General features: G+C 40.9%; 1 protein-coding gene across 1 annotated transcript in view; it reads left to right on the plus strand.

Annotated features, from left to right (window-relative positions):
• Positions 1 to 16,151, plus strand: part of TNKS (tankyrase) — a 140,918-nt gene extending 124,767 nt beyond the window's left edge. The window contains exons 23-27 of the mRNA XM_014888250.2: positions 660 to 734; positions 1,966 to 2,071; positions 2,935 to 3,121; positions 8,576 to 8,732; positions 10,748 to 16,151. Coding sequence (XP_014743736.1) covers positions 660 to 734; positions 1,966 to 2,071; positions 2,935 to 3,121; positions 8,576 to 8,732; positions 10,748 to 10,834 — 612 coding nt within the window. The 3' untranslated portion in view covers positions 10,835 to 16,151. The remainder of the gene's footprint in view (positions 1 to 659; positions 735 to 1,965; positions 2,072 to 2,934; positions 3,122 to 8,575; positions 8,733 to 10,747) is intronic.
• The last annotated feature ends 42 nt before the right edge of the window (positions 16,152 to 16,193 follow it).

A 16,193-nucleotide genomic window follows, 5' to 3' on the forward strand; every position in this document is an offset into this window, starting at 1 on the left:
GATGGGCATATTTTTTATTAGTAACTCCATAAACTGGAGTTTGTGCAGATCTTTTATATAACTTTTCTGAAGGAAAGGATCATTTTGTCTGCCATAGTAAATTGGAATATTTATTTGAACTGTTACAAAATACTGTTGCTGTGGCTATAAATACTTCTCTAAAAGACACAGTAAAACTACTTCTGAGGGAATCAGAAATGCTCTGCTAATGACATATGAGAATTTACAGTCCAGGTATTTCTCTAATACTAAGAAATGCAAACTAAACTCATTAAAATCACATTTTTATTACTATGAAGTGATTTTCTTATAAATTAATTTTCAAAGATTTTTTCCTAATTTAAAGAAGGTTTTATAGTTGTATATCATTTTGATAGCAAGTACCATTATTTCCCTTTTTCTTATGTGGATTTTTATTACAAGAGTGGATTGCATCATCCAGCTTCCCTATTGTGGAACAGCATAATGTGTTGGATGCTTGAGAAATTAGGGTATACTTCAATTTAAAATTGAGTTTGTTTTTGGGGTTTTTGCACTTTTTAATTAATTTTCCATCAAGATTGTCTGTTGTGGCCAGTGATAAACTGAGATATTGCAAGGATACTTAGCTTTGCTAGGAAGGTTTATGTGCTGAACATTCGTTTTGGTTTTTTATGTAGATGCAAAGTACAATCCGGGAGCATCGGGATGGTGGAAATGCTGGTGGGATCTTCAACAGATACAATGTCATCAGGGTAACTTTCAAAACCTCTCAGTTTTATGTGGTAAAGTATGTTAGTATTTACACCAGCAGGCAGAATCAGTTTAATGGTTTGTCCTTTTATATTTAAAGTTTTTTGTTGAAATGATGTTCAGGAACAGAGTTAGTGCAAGTGCTAAAATGAATGCGTGCTCTGCACAGGGAATGAGGGAGAAGTGTCCACTTGGGCTCCTAAAGGAGTCTGAAGAACTGATGCTGGAGACAGAGGTGGTGAAGAACCTGATTGAATTTTAGAGGCCTATATCTTCTGTGTTTGACCCATGTAACACAGGTCTTTTTTTTCTCAATGTAGTCTTTTCTTGCCATTTTAAAGGAGATTTGGGCTCTGTGTGTGAAAGGATGATCATGACTTCTAATAAGAAGTTTCTGTCTTCGAGTGCAACTTTCCAGCTTGACACCACCTCCTTTGCCCTTGCAAACTAGAAAAATGCGTTTTCCAAGCCATGGTATTCCAGAAAATAGTGTTGTCTTTCTGAGGGAAAGGACACTTTCTGGTTTCTTCTTCTGGGGAGAAGGAAATAGAGGGAATCAGAACAGAACTTGGTTTCTCAGCTCCAGCAAACCTGTGCTGCCTGTCTCTTTGAGAAGTAAGCCTGTGCAGAGCCTTTGCAACTTGATCCAATAGATCATGTGTCCTTGAAGTAAACTCTGCTTCCATCCTACTCCCAACCAATGATGAAGTCCTCTACAGAAACCACAGTGGTATTAGAGCATGTGGCTGAAATGATGTTGATAGATTAGACAGCATATCTCATTATTTTTTATGAAAAGAACCAAAAGTTAATTATTTTCATAAAAAATAAACCTAAACTAGACAGCAAGTTTCAAAGAGCTAGATGAGATAAGTCAACAGAGCTCAAAGCAGAGAGGGAAGGAGTTTCAGACAGTTTGTAGTTCTTAGTGGTATTGCAGGCTCTGTGAGAAGAAGCCTGAAAGTTGTCCTTAAACCTGAGAACTTAGACTGCAACTTCACAGTAGTTTTAACCATTCGTAGGTGTGTGCTACAGAGTTGTTTGAGAGACTTCAGCCTTGCGTGCAGAACAGCCATGGGGTTTCTTCATAGCATTCATGTCTTGCTGTCAGTTTCCCTGTCAGATTAATGCGAACTCTGTGAAACTATATTTCATTTCAATTGCAATTCAAATATGTGTGAGAGATTGAAATGTTATGGTAACAGCATGGTTGGATCTATTGTTCTACTGCAGATTCAAAAGGTAGTGAACAAGAAGTTGCGGGAGAGATTCTGTCACAGACAGAAGGAGGTCTCAGAGGAGAATCATAATCATCACAATGAGCGCATGTTGTTTCACGGTAAGGAAGTAATGTCTCTTTGTATGTATTGGTATTTAACAAAAAACCCCCAAACTTTGCAGGGACCCACAGGCAAGGTTATTGTTGCTGTGCCACCATCCTATGCAAGTAATCGTGTTTCTACATTAGAAATGAAGGGAGTGCATTGGGGGTGTGGGGGTGGTGGAGTTACTCTGTGTGGTTACTGCAATCCAAAAAGCTACACTAAATAAAAAATACTTTCATTATGTTTCAGTTTTTTAAGAAAGAGGAAGGCTTTTTGTTAAGCTCTGTCTTAGTCATTTCCAGTAAAGCTGCTGGGATGATGTTACATTGTTGTGAGAAAGATATGGCGTCTTCTAAATGAGGGGAGCAGCACACAATAAAAGTGTTTTACCCTGGTGCTTCAGCAAGCATCAGGGAAAGGAATCAAAACTAACCATGAGTTTCCGCAAGATTTCTCTAGAAATGCCTGCAAATGACAATTGCCTGAAGGTCCTTCTGCCCTAGATTCTTCTGTGATTCTGTATAGGAAATTAGTTTGGGGTATGATTGTCTTGACACCTTTGCCCCATGTTAACCAGTGCTGGCTCCTGGAGAGGGTGTGCATTGACAAGATAAAGTGCACTGAAATGTGAGTGAGGATAAAGCCATTTAATGAGGTCTGTGAAATGAGTAAGAAATGAGTCACACGTGGGATTTTGGTATATAATGATAAATCCCACACATCACTTCATCCTGCTGGGTATTGCCCACTTCCAGCTGACTGAGCACACTTTCTGGTATTTAATGGTCTATTTGAGGCAGATAAACTCCTCTTGACATTGAGTCTTATATTACTATACAGCTTAACAACTATGTGTCTTTTTGTGTCGCTGTTCTAGGGTCTCCATTTATTAATGCTATCATTCATAAAGGATTTGATGAAAGGCATGCATACATTGGAGGAATGTTTGGAGCTGGAATTTACTTTGCTGAGAACTCCTCAAAAAGCAACCAATATGTGTACGGAATAGGGGGAGGAACTGGCTGTCCCACACACAAAGACAGGTCATGTTACATCTGCCACAGGTAGGAGTCCAGCAGAGTTCTCCACACATAATTTTGGCTGTCCTGGTTTTGATGATCCTGGCACAGGGTGACCTGCAAGCAAAGAATGGCCACTTGAGCTTGGTCATGGCAAGAAAAACGCAGTTTTCTAATGGGAGAAATCTTGTCCAGACAGCAGGAGATCTTAGCTGAGTCCTCGTGGAGGCATGAGTGAATCTCTAACATTCATCCTCATTATTGTATCAAAGCATACATATTTTATTGGGTTTGTTACAGTGATCACGCAAATCTCGCAAGCATATAATTGGTTATTAAGCACTGTCCACATATTACTTGTTACTTATTGATTGGTTTCACATGCTTTTACAGCATCTTCCCCACCCCTTGGCTCAAGCAGTCTAGCAGCCTAATCTAGTCACTCTCCACTTTACCTAATTGCTACTTTAATGTACTTTCTCATCCGCTTACTGTTGTTACTTTACTGTACTTTCTCATACAGCCTATTCAGGGATAGCTCAGTGTCATCATTCTCCCAGCCATATACAGGGTTGTGCATAAGAGCCTCAGGGAAGATATTATGTCCCTTTTCTGCCATAATTTCCTCTACAATTCCCCTTTTTTCTTTTTGCACAACCCAAGCCTTAGCTGCAACGCATTCCAAACCTTTACGAATACAAGATAACACACAGATCATTATGATCAAGCCTATGAGTATTATGACTAAGATTCTTGCACTTTCTATGATCAGAGATCTCAGCCATCCTGTTAGGCCTAATCTAGCTAACCATTTTCCAATTGGATCATCTTCTTCTTTTAGGTTGTGCAAACCATCTTGCAATTGTCTCAACTTCTTGTGAATTGACACTGAGTGATTAAAAAAGATTCATACAACACATTCCTTCAAACTCTTCACAGCCATGTCCTTGAGCTAATAGCAAAAAATCAATAGCTGCTCTATTTTGCAAAACAGTATGACGAACGCTAGCAACATCAGCAGGAAGTTCATCCAGTATCTGAGAAGTCATGTTAAGTTCTGAGCAGACCCAACAGCCAAGTCGCTTTAGAAGTGCTAAACTTCTTGCAGCAGCTACTTGTGGAGTAAAAACAGAACTTAACCATATTGTTCCTCTACCCCAAAAATCAACAGGCCGTATTTGTGTACAATCTAGCTCATGGACGCTGTGTCTTTTCTGATAATTAGTGTGAGCATGATTTGATATGTTCATCAATTGGTGCAAATTTGGGTGGAAGAGAGTAAGCTTCTCTATTTAACAAGGACCACCATGAGGGCTGGCTGGAATCCCATTCCATGCCCTGTCTCCACAAATCAGAAAGGTACCTTTAGGTAATTTCTTTGGTGGCTTTCCTGTACAGTTAATTAGCAAGTAAACTCGGTGTTTGATTTCACTTCGCCGAGGAAAGTCACTATTTGGGTTCACAGTGGTCCACCATTTCCGATTTGTGTTAAAAAGAGCTACTGGAGGTGGCTCGAATATGAACCAACCTCCTGAAGTGTTAGTTGATCCCAATAAGTCTAATTCTTCTGGATCTCTTATGGTGATGATAAAACTTTGAATGATTTTTGTTTGCCAACATGCATGAAGTTGAGCCAGTATAATACCAACAAGGGTTTGATTGCATTCTTGCATCATGATTGAAGAATTAAGTACTGTTTGGTTGGCCACCATCCCTTGAAAGGATGTAGGCTCCCATTCTGGGACTCCTGTTAAACGAGTATGAAAGGGGTCCCCTGGTGTGGCAAGGCTCAAGCACTTATAATCTTGTCCAGTTACATTTGCGAGGGTAATCCACATGTTTTGTCTTTTGCACTGATGTGAGCAATCCCATTATTGGGATGATTAACCCAAATATGGAGTAAATTGTTGCCCACATCTTAAGCATTTTATACCCACAAGTTGTGTCTTACGTGCTGCTTGGATTTATTGAATTGCTTTTTTCAAGGCCCACACTTGTTTACACAAATGGAACTTATTTAGACCACCAAATGTATTGACTCGTACCTCCTCAGGGGGGCAGTTATATATTATAATCGCAGCCAGCAACTGCCAGCATAAACTGCTCAAAGTTGAAACTATAGCAATTACCACACAAGCTTCCCTCTATCGCTACCCTATTGCTGTTTCTATCAAATACGATTCCACATTTCCCACAAATCAAACGCGAGCTAACAGGTAAGCGCAAAATGCAGCAATTACATCTACGATTTCTGTTTCTAAATATAATAGAATTCAGTTCCCAAGTTCCACCCAGGCGTCCTTTGAAGATCAGCTCAGTGACTGTTAACGGATCCGCATGGGTAAAACCTGGAATTTCTGCTGTTTTGGCGACTTCTTCACTTATCTGGGAGATGGCTCTCCAGAGGTGCTGATATTTACAGTCTTTTCCATGGTTTTCTCTGCAGTCTTTACAGCAGGCTTGGTCCATCGGCTAGGCACCCATAACGATCAATAAAATTGGTATAAGGTTCTGTTACTCCTTGTCAAACAGCTGAAAAAGGAGTACGTGGTTGAGAATCTGGAATGACATTAAAGGCCTGTCTGGCTAAATAGGCAGACAAATGATGCATTCTCAATGGATAATTAAGTTGAACAGTCAGATTACTATATACCCCTGATCCAGTAAGCATATCTGGATTTAGTCCATTTAGGATGTCATTTGGATCCCTAGGTCTACTAGCTTCCATGACTGCCAATCTAGTCCACTCCTTTTCCCATATGACATGTTGAGATGGTGTCAATAGTAATCGTGCTGCTTGCTGACAATCATGAGGTGAATTTACATCAGCAGTGAAAATCCAGTCTAGCATAGTTCTGCAGCCTCAGATCTAATTCCATGTTCTGTTACAGTTTGATTTGTTGCAAAATTTTCCAACAGTGTTGTTCATACCTAGGAGCTTGTTGATCATAGAGAATTGGGCAAGCTAAAGCTCCAGCTGCTTGCCACTCTCCTTTAATGATTGCATCACGAACTTTTCCTGACCATTGCTTTCCTGATGATATTTTTGCAGAATGTTCTTCAGCACCTGCTGGGCCTGGATATGGAGGTGGAAGGATTTGCATTGAAGGTGCTGACGGCTCTGGTCGCACCATCTGCTGTAATTGCTGAACTGATTGTGTAGGATGACTGGGTTGTTCTGGGCAGGCAGTTATGTTTTGTTTGTGCCCTTCATTGTGACTTTCCATTTGATGTGTTAATTGTCCAACTTGATGTTTTAACTTCTCTATTGGAGTAATAAAGGATTTAACCAACTTTCTTCCTTCAGGTATAAGTTGCTCATCTTCTTCATCCATATCAACATCCTCTTCAGGAAGGGATATTAATTCTGGACCACTCGGAGGAGCAGACGGAGGGAGAGGAGGATATAACTTTGGCTGGCAAGCTGTCTTTCCCTGTTCTTTACTTATCTGGGACTTTGGCAGGCAAACTGACATTCCTTGTTCTTTCTGAGACTCTACTTCTGACGGTCCGGCCACAGTTCCTTTCTCATTCTGTTTTATTTCCACATCAGCTGTTGGAGCAGATAATTCTGCTTTTTGCTCTGTTACTGTATTAAGAGTTACAGATTACACTTTCTTGGGTTTTTAATAGTTCTGCAACAGAGCTGCATTGTTTTCCTTTTATTCCTTTTACTGGCCACACACTCCCTAACCCAAAATACGCGCTAAGGCGGTTTGACTGAGATGGCGAAGGAGATGATAAGGCTGTGTCTTGTTGTGACATAGCTTTCACAGCAGCAACTGCAACCTTGGATTCAGCTTTCATTTCTCTTAAAGTGTTTATAATAGTTCACCATGTACTCCCAAAACAAAGAGTCTCTTTACCCTTGCCAGTAATCGTTTTGTCCCACAAACAGTCCCCTAGCTCACTCCACTCGTCTTCCGTAAACAATAGAGGGGAGGATTTAAAAAATCCATTTTATCTTGCCCAGATAATGAGCTCTCCCAAATCTTTTTCCTTTATCTCCTCTCCTTGCTTAGTGAGTATGCTGAGGAGTAACCTTTTAGCCACTGCAAATTCTATATCCATGCTAACGGTCTTCCTTGTGACAGGGGAAGGTAAGGAGCCTTCCTACATGATGCCGATGCCCTCGGTGCTGATACCTCTTGGCCCTCGGTCTCGCCTCAGATCTCCTCCGTCCCCAGTCTTCCCATATTTTACTCGTCTTCCCTGTCGACTCACCAAGCGAGTCTGTCTGGGTCTTCCTTCTCCTCTTCTTTCGCTGAAGAGTTGTCTGTGTTTGTCCCTGTTTGGGCACCAAATAATGGGAGAAATCTTGTCCAGACAGCAGGAGATCTTAGCCAAGTATTCACTGAGTCCTCATGGAGGCATGAGTGAATCTCTAACATTCATCCTCATTATTGTATCAAAGCATACATATTTTATTTGGTTTGTTACAGTGATCATGCGAATCTAGCAAGCATATAATTGGTTATTAAGCACTGTCCACATATTACTTGTTACTTACTATTACTTATATTATGGTTTCACGCGCTTTTACAGCATCTTCCCCACCCCTTGACTCAAGCAGTCTAGCAGCCTAATCTAGTCACTCTCCACTTTACCTAATTGCTACTTTGCCATACTTTCTCTGCACGTCTATTTACTTACATGCTACTTTAATGTATTTTCCCATCCGCTTGGTGTTGTTACTTTATCGTGCTTTCCCATCTGCTTACTGTTGTTACTTTACTATATTTTCTCATACAGCCTATTCAGGGATAGCTCAATGTCATTCTCCCAGCCATATACAGGGTTGTGCATAAGAGCCTCAGGGAAGGTATTATGTCCCTTTTCTGCCATAATTTCCTCTATAGTTTTCCGTTTGCCAGGGCTGAACAAAAATGAATACAAATGCAGCAAGTCCCACAGGAAGGTCAAAAATTACATCTAAGCATGCAGTGTGTATAAATTGAAGTGAGCTGTGGCTCAGTAAAGAGGCTTGAAACAGCAAGTTTGAAAATGAAGAGTCAGGGGAAAATAGCAATTAAACTCCAGGCACTCTCAGGACAAAACTGCAGTGCAAAGTGGTGGTCAGCAGTACAGTGTTGTATTGTGGATAAGTTAATTTTGGAGGTAGATAATTTTGTAACAGGACTTAACCACAGTGTTGTTTTGTCTGGAGTAGATCAATGTGTTTCTCACACTTTGACACCTGTCCCATTCCCTGCTGGTGGGAGCACAGAGAGTTTCAACTTCTTTCAACAGCTTTATATAAAATGAACTAGAACAGGCTTCCATGTAAGGACTAAACAAACTGTATGCTCCCTTCTGTGTGTCATTAAAGATTTTTTGTGACAGGTTTTATACAGTCTTAGAACTGGTTTCTAGAAGTGTTTCTCTAAAAAGCATTGAGAAATGAATTGTAATGAAATAAAATCAAAAGACTGGAATCATTCTGGAAGCATACAACTCCTAGCAAGATATTTGAAAATTATACTCTCTTTTTTGTTTTAGACAAATGCTTTTCTGTAGAGTGACCCTTGGAAAATCCTTTCTTCAGTTCAGCACAATGAAAATGGCTCATGCCCCTCCTGGGCACCATTCTGTTATTGGCAGACCAAGCGTGAATGGACTTGCTTACGCCGAGTACGTTATCTACAGAGGAGAACAGGTAGGCGGGTTAGCAAGGGCTGGCTTTATAGAAGGACAGAGTTTGGAGTTAGAGATGGGGTGTTGCTGGTTTCCAGACCAAGTGTGCTGTGATAACGCTGCTGATGAGGTTGTTTGGGTTTTTTTTCATTTAAATGGGGAAATAAACAGTGAACTGTATCTAGACAGCAAATGCTACTCCTATCCACTGACCTGCTCTGATTTATACCATGCAGAATTGCCTAATTTTCCCTGTGCAGCACTGATGGGGTCTTTTAAGAATTGCAGCTTCTCTCAGTGAGCTGTCTCTCTCCCATTGTGTTTTACTGGCATTACTGCAGTATCAAGGTCACATGTATTCCTGGGGCTCTAGTACATCTTGAGGATTCTGGGCTTTTTGACTGTAGATTCCCAGCAGTGACAGAGACTACTACTCTTAAATGGTAGCTGGAGCAGCACAGGAGTCTTCAAAAGTTTATTTTTAATCTGACTAACTCAGCTTCACCTTGACTGTAGAAAAGTGTTTTGCTTACTACTCTGGTTGGCTCCCAGATAACCCCATGAAACTGAATGTATAACCACAAATTTGTGAGGCCTGATGACAAACATCCCAGGTCCTGAGGGAGCTGGCTGATGCCAAGCCACTCTTTATCATACCCTGAGATTATCTCAGTTGGTTGGAGCATGTTGCTAATAATACCAAGATCATGGGTTTGATCCCTTTATGGGCCATTCACTTAAGAATTGGACTTGATGGTGTCCTTGCAGGTCGGTCCCTTCCAACTCAGAGTATAGTGATATTTGGGAAGTCATAGCAGTCAGGCAAGGACGTCAGTGAATGGAAGAAGGGAGGTATCACTGGCCACATTTTTAAAAGGGGAGAAAAATAGACAGAAGGGAACTAGAGATAGGTGAGCCTAACCTCTATGCCTGGGAAGATCATGGAACAGATCCTCATTGAAGGCACGAGAGATCAGGAGATGATTCAAGATAGCCAGCACAGTGTCAGTAAGCACAGATTGTGCTTGACCAGTCAGGTGACCTTCTGTGATAAAGTGACAATGATGGTCCCACAAAGCCTTCTCTTTTCTGAGCCCAACAAGCCCCTCTCTCTTAGCATCCTCTTTATCCTGTGCTCTCTCCCCCGACTATCTTATTTGTCCTTTGCTGAACTTGGCTCAGCTTCTTGGCATCTTTCTTGTATTGGAGAACCTAAAAGTTGTGTGTGGTTTTTTAGATGTGATGAAGTGAGTACTGAATAAACAGCACTCACTGCTACACCTGGTGATGTACCGCAGAATGCTCATAGCCTTTATTGCTGCTGGGACACACTACTGATTCTGCTTTAGCTTTCTGTCACCCAAGGACTCCCATCAGCTTTTCAGCTGAATGGCTTCTCATCCTGCCGTGTTACAAGGAATTCTTCTCAGGTGCCTTTGCCCTTGCTGGATTACATGAGACTTCTGTAGGCTCAATCTCCTCTCATCTTCAAGGTTCCTCTGAATGGGGCCCTGCCCTCTATCAACTTTAGCTTTTTTTTCTGGGTCTGACCTAGCTACCAGCCATCTCCAGGAAATACCGGACACATGGACAGATGACTAACTGGATCATGTGCTTTGAGTGGGCCAAATATTTTACCGCCAGTAAAGGCATTTTCAGGTTACATCACAAGTTATTGACCCTTTTGAGATCCGACTTTATCAGTCATCCGAGATTTTTCAGTAACTTAACAAGCTGATTTGTAGGACTAGCAAACAAGGAGAGTAACTCTGAATTCCTGTTGCAAACAATTTCTGGCAGTGACTGTGTGAAAGAGACATCTTTCTTTCTATTTGTGTATTAACCAGGGTGTTACGTACATCTAACAGTTACACATAGTGCTGGCTAAGTTTGAAATCCACTTTTTCTTGCATGCTGTGAACATAGAGCTGATTCTTGTGCTGTCCTTTCTGGACACTGTTTAGTGAAATGCAAAAACTGGAACTTGCTGAGATACCCTTCCATAAACCAGGGTTTTTTTTCTTATTTTACTTTCAGGCATACCCCGAATATCTCATTACGTACCAGATTGTGAAACCAGAAGCTCCCTCACAGATGGCAATAGCAGCAGAACAGAAGACCTAGTAGCTTCAGAGCAGTGGAGAAGGATGTGATTTCAATCTTGGACTGGAGGGATACATGTTTCAGAAAATCAGTAACACATAAAATTCTTAACAATCTGGAAATAAGCTGTATGTCTTTTATAAAGTATTGCTGTCTTGATGAATATGATATGAGTAACTCTTGCATACTCAATTGCTACTGTTCCTCTTGAGGAAAGTTTACAAGGGACTGCCTTTTAATGATGTATCTCAGGCTCCTAGTCTCTGCAGTTACCATGTGTAAAATAATATTGTTTTGATCTAGACCTTGGGAACATTATTGTGCAAATGGAAATCTTTATTGGTGCCATCTCACATGTTAAAATTTCAGACACTACTTTTCTATTACTTTATTTGCAGATAAATTGCATTAAGCCCATCATTTTCTTTTCAGGACACACCATTCATTTCCTGTTTTCAAGAAATCCTATTTATTCTCCTTTTGTATTCTGAAGTTGAGCCAGAACCTTCTTGAAGATACTTTGCACAAAGTCAAGTTGACTAAAATCATTAACAATGCAATTTAAATTTCATCTGAGGAGGGGCTAGGTCAAGTTCCTAATGTAGGGGCTTTTTTGCACACCTCTGAGAAAATGATAACATGAGTGAGTGTAACTTTAGAATGGAAACAGACTATGTCAGTTTGCTGCCTTGTCAGTGTGAGTTTTCTGGGGGAAGCCCTGGGAAGTGTTTGCAAGGGTAAAACCAGCTCTTGTGTGTAGAAGAACTTAATGAAACAGGTCCATGCTCTCTGCTGGCATTTCTAAAAGAACATTTTATAAGGCTCCTGTTAAGTACATGCAGCTTGTGAAATGTTCTCCAGTTACAGCAGGGTATGGTTTTACTGGGAGAAGCAGGTGAAAAGTCAGAAGATTTCATATAGGAGGGCATATCTGGTTCACATCCCTCTGTAAGATGAGACCCAGTAAAGGGGTTTTGGGCTGGTAAGGGAGAGTGTATTACAGAAATTTCCTGTCACATCTTTGTGTGTGACATCACAGTTGAAGAGCTTAAGGGATTTACAAAAGTAATAATTTTTTTAAATATCAATTTTACATTTTGATGAGAACAAAATTTTAAAGTATCAGTTGGCAAGTGGATTTGTTTGCAGGTATACCAGAGAACAAAGTTAGGATTTATTTACTTAATATCCTTCTTTCCAAATTCCCAGATTTATTTTGCTGGGTAGGAGAAATTTATTTTTAAGCGTTGCATAGCACAGCATCAAACAGTTGCAAAAGTTCCCCTCATGGTGGATATGGTTTTAACAAAAGTAGAAACTGTTTCTTTCTTGTAGTGTTTTACAGTGTTTCAGTGTTTCAGAGAAGGTTGAAGATCAAGACCTGTTAATTTTTTTCCTAACTACCAGTACCAGGAGATGTGCTTCAGTATTGATCATGTAACAACTGGAGGAAGAAAACTGTTCCTTAGGACACAACACATTGTACATTACCTTATCAACAAGCGCTATTTAGTGTCTGATGATCCAGTTCATGCATTCAGGTTTTATCCATGTTAAAGCAAGAAAACAACAGAATAGTGTGCTCTTAGTTCATAAAAACATACGTGCTCCCCACAAGTGGGATTTTGCTAACATGTTTGAATAAAACAGACTTAATCCTGAATAGCGTTTCACTTTCAGCATTAAGACACAATATTTTTTTTTTTAGTGTTAAGGCATTAATGTTGAAGGAAGTCATCCTCTCAAGAAATATCACGCACTGTAAAATCAGTCATTTGATGCAATATGGCTACCTGAACATCATCTGTTTGTAACATCTGTAAAGAAAACCATAGAAATAGCAATACTCCAACAGAACTTGAACTCTGAGTTTCAATTTTCTTGAGCTGACAGTTCTCACTTCATTTTGTGACCTGATTGAATACGTAGCTTTGAAGTCCCAGCCAGGCTCTAGCCTAGTTGTCCTTTTAAACAAGTTTCATTGATAAAATTGGATGCTTGTATTGTGGCTACTTGTTTCATAGTGTTAGAATTGCAAAGATCGCCACTAGGCTTTGAAGCTTTGTATTCACCATTTAAGTTTGGGGTTTGTTTTTCATTTAGTTAATAATGGAGTGAGGGTATGTGCCTGTCTGCAGTAGGGTTTCAGATAGCAACCAGAGCTAGTGCTGCTCTCCATCCCCAGTTAGACATAGTTTTAAATGGTGAAACAGCTGTGCTGCTTAGGTGAGCAAAATGGTTAATGTGGGCATGAAAGTTAAAAGCTTTACATCTTTCCAAAACAAAAACAAATCTAATAAAAAACCCACAGAATCCATACCAGATGCTGTTCTTGCTTGTTGTTTCCTATGTGCTGGTTGAACTAATGGCTAGTCTGGATTCCTTTTGCAGCCTGAAACTTCTAGAGAATAAAAATAGCCTGGAAGAGACTGAAGGGAGACCTCACTGGGGTCTTCAACATCCTCATGAGAGGAAGTGAAGGGGCAGGTGCCAATATCTTCACTCCTGTGACCAGTAACAGGACTGGAGGAAACAACATGAAGCTGAGTCAGGGAAGATTTAGGTAGATATTAGGAGAAAGGATAAAACCTGGTAAAAACCCAGAGGGTGGTTTGGCACAGGAACAGGCTCCCTAGGGAAGTGGTCACAGCACCAAGCATGAAAAGAGTACAAGAAGCTTTTGGACAACATTCTCAGGCACCTGGTGTGACTTTTGGGGCTGTCTTGTGAAGAGCCAGGAGTTGGACTCAGTGATCTTGATGGGTCCCTTCCAACTCAGCATATTCTGTGATTCTATTTTTCAGTATCTTTGAACTGCCAGTGTTAATGTTTCTGATATTCTGTGCAGAGTAAAGGTGCTGTGTGAGGAAATAATTTTGCAGTGGTTTTTGTCTTGTAATGGCATGATCTCATATCCGTTTGTGGCCAGACACAGAGGAATACCCAGGCCTGATGATGCATCTGTGTGTTGTAGACACCTGTGCAGGAGTAACATATGTTGTCGTAGCTCCTCTTACAGTTCAAAACAAAGTGAGAATCTGCCCATCAATATCAAAGTTACCCGTTAAAAACCTGGTCATGGTTGTGGTGGTAGAGCCACATTTGGCAGGCTGTTAATGGTACAGACACTGCTGCTTTAGTTGGGGGAGTTAACTACAATGAGACCTTAAAAATGCCTTGACCCCGTAACCAGGTAGTAGCTGCCTCCTGAGAAATAAAGTTTTTGACCTCCTGAGAAGAGCAGGCCCCTGATACTGGGATGCTCATTTTGCAGTATTGGATCACCAGTGGAGGCACAGTAGGAGCTGAGGACATGAGAACACTGGGCTAGGCCCTCATAGGCTTGGGAGACTAGGGACAGAACTTGGTGTCTGCTGGTGCAAGGGACAATGTGTCTCTCAGGCCTGTTGATTTTTGTTAGCCTTTGAGGCAGCATTTTGAAACTTCTGTGTAGTTTTGCGACAGGACCTTAGTAGGCAAAACAGAAAGTCATCATCTAACAAAGGAGAGAGGCTCTGCTCTCCATTGCTGAAACTGTTTCCATGAGACTGATGACTTAGATACATGGTGCAGAGTGATGCTGCAATCTGATTGCTGTCAACAAAACTTTTGTTAGGATTAAAAGCAGACAGTGCAGTATCTTAATAAGGTATATTTTATTTTCTCATTTTTATCTACCAGTTGTGTTTGATCTCAGTGACTGTTACAAACCTCTATACTAGTTCCACCATGTTGCAGTAATACTGGTTTTCTAACCTCTGTTTCGAGTGTTTGCATGTGATGCAATTGAATCCCACTGCATTATGAAGCAGGAATTTATTTTGCCTGCAAACTTTAACTTTGCTTGTTTGTTATGGGAGTACCCCAAAAGAAAATTCTACACTGAAGCAAAGAGAAAACCCTGAAAAAAGTTCTGCACTGTTGGCTTTGGGGGGCAGCAGACAGAGAAAAGGAATGGGAGAGAGTAGCTCCTATAGAAGGGCAGTTTCTTCCCCCTGGAAACCAGCTGCTCCTACTGTTAGTCGTAGTTTAGAGGAGGTGTCTGCTCACTGTGAATGTGTGAGGTGCTGAGGGATGCTGTCCCACTGCATGGCCTGTGAGAGCTACTTAAGTTGGTGGCAAATCTCAAAAAAGCCTCTTGCATCCCTGCAATGACATCAGTTTCTGCACAGTTCATGCACTGCCTGCAATTTCTATATGGGACTGTTAACAGAAATTGCCCTGAATAGGATTTTTCAAGAGGAGTAAAAGGAAGGGTCCAGCCACAAAACAGATTAGTTTGAACATTGCTAATCATTCTCAGAAGGTGAATGAATGTCAGGAAGTGTGTGAATTTATTTTCAGTGGGATTCCTGTTTCCATTCTGCTTTGCCACAGAAAGTCTAGCTCAGAAATCTAAAAGGATGTGCATCTAATGCGTGCTTCAGTTACATTAAGCTGAGTATTTGTGCAGCATTGTAAGCTAGGCTGCAGCTGGATAGGGAAGACCTGGGAAAGCACATATTCAGTTCAGTCCTCATGTAGCAAGTGGCTTGTGAACCTCCATAGACTTGAATCCATTGGTGATCAGAGGTGGTGGCTTGGCACAGTCCAGAGCATGTTCCCCTGGTCTTTCCCAGAGTGACAGGACAGATGTGTAGAGATGGAGGGGCAGTGTTCCCACCTCTCTGAACACAGAGTAGGTGTGAAACCCAGGGGATTAAGGAACACTGTATGTGTATTAAAATCCCCGAAGTAAGGTGAATGAGCCTGAGAATCTGTAGGGAACACGGGAAACAGATGCATTTCCATTACACTGATACATATGCCTGTCAAGTCACATTATCTGACTGGTTTTGAGGTATTGGTCTTGCTGGACCTGTTGGTGGGAAGTTTTAGTGCTGGTCCCATTAATTATTAGAATCTCTGTTATTACAAGATGATTTTTACACTTTCTGAACATCTGCAGAACTTGCTTCAGCTTTGGAAATTGGAATGGGGATGTTTTGTGCTGCAGTCCCATGAGCTTGTTTGTCATTCCTAATTGCTTTCTCTGGCAACCCAGATGGCAGTGTATCTGGGGGTTGAATTTCTAGACCTTTGTGTAACTTGTTTTCATAACTAGCCCTGTATGTGTCCTCTCTTGGTTGCCAATTACCTGGAGCTGGGATAGCATTTATTTATTTATTCTTTTACCTTCTCTCTCAAAGTTGAAGACGATTTCTCAGCCTACCTACATGGTGGACTTTAGGTAACACCTCTGTAACAACTGAGTTTGAGCTATAAATGTGCTTGGCTAAATGTCTAATCTGCAATACTTGTAATAGTTTAAAAGTCAATAAATACATTTTTAACAGTTGCTCTGTGAAAATTGAATGTGTGGACAACCTGGTGTTCTGTC

Source organism: Sturnus vulgaris, chromosome 4 (assembly GCF_052056855.1).
Source record: "Sturnus vulgaris isolate bStuVul1 chromosome 4, bStuVul1.hap1, whole genome shotgun sequence".
Taxonomy (NCBI): domain Eukaryota; kingdom Metazoa; phylum Chordata; class Aves; order Passeriformes; family Sturnidae; genus Sturnus; species Sturnus vulgaris.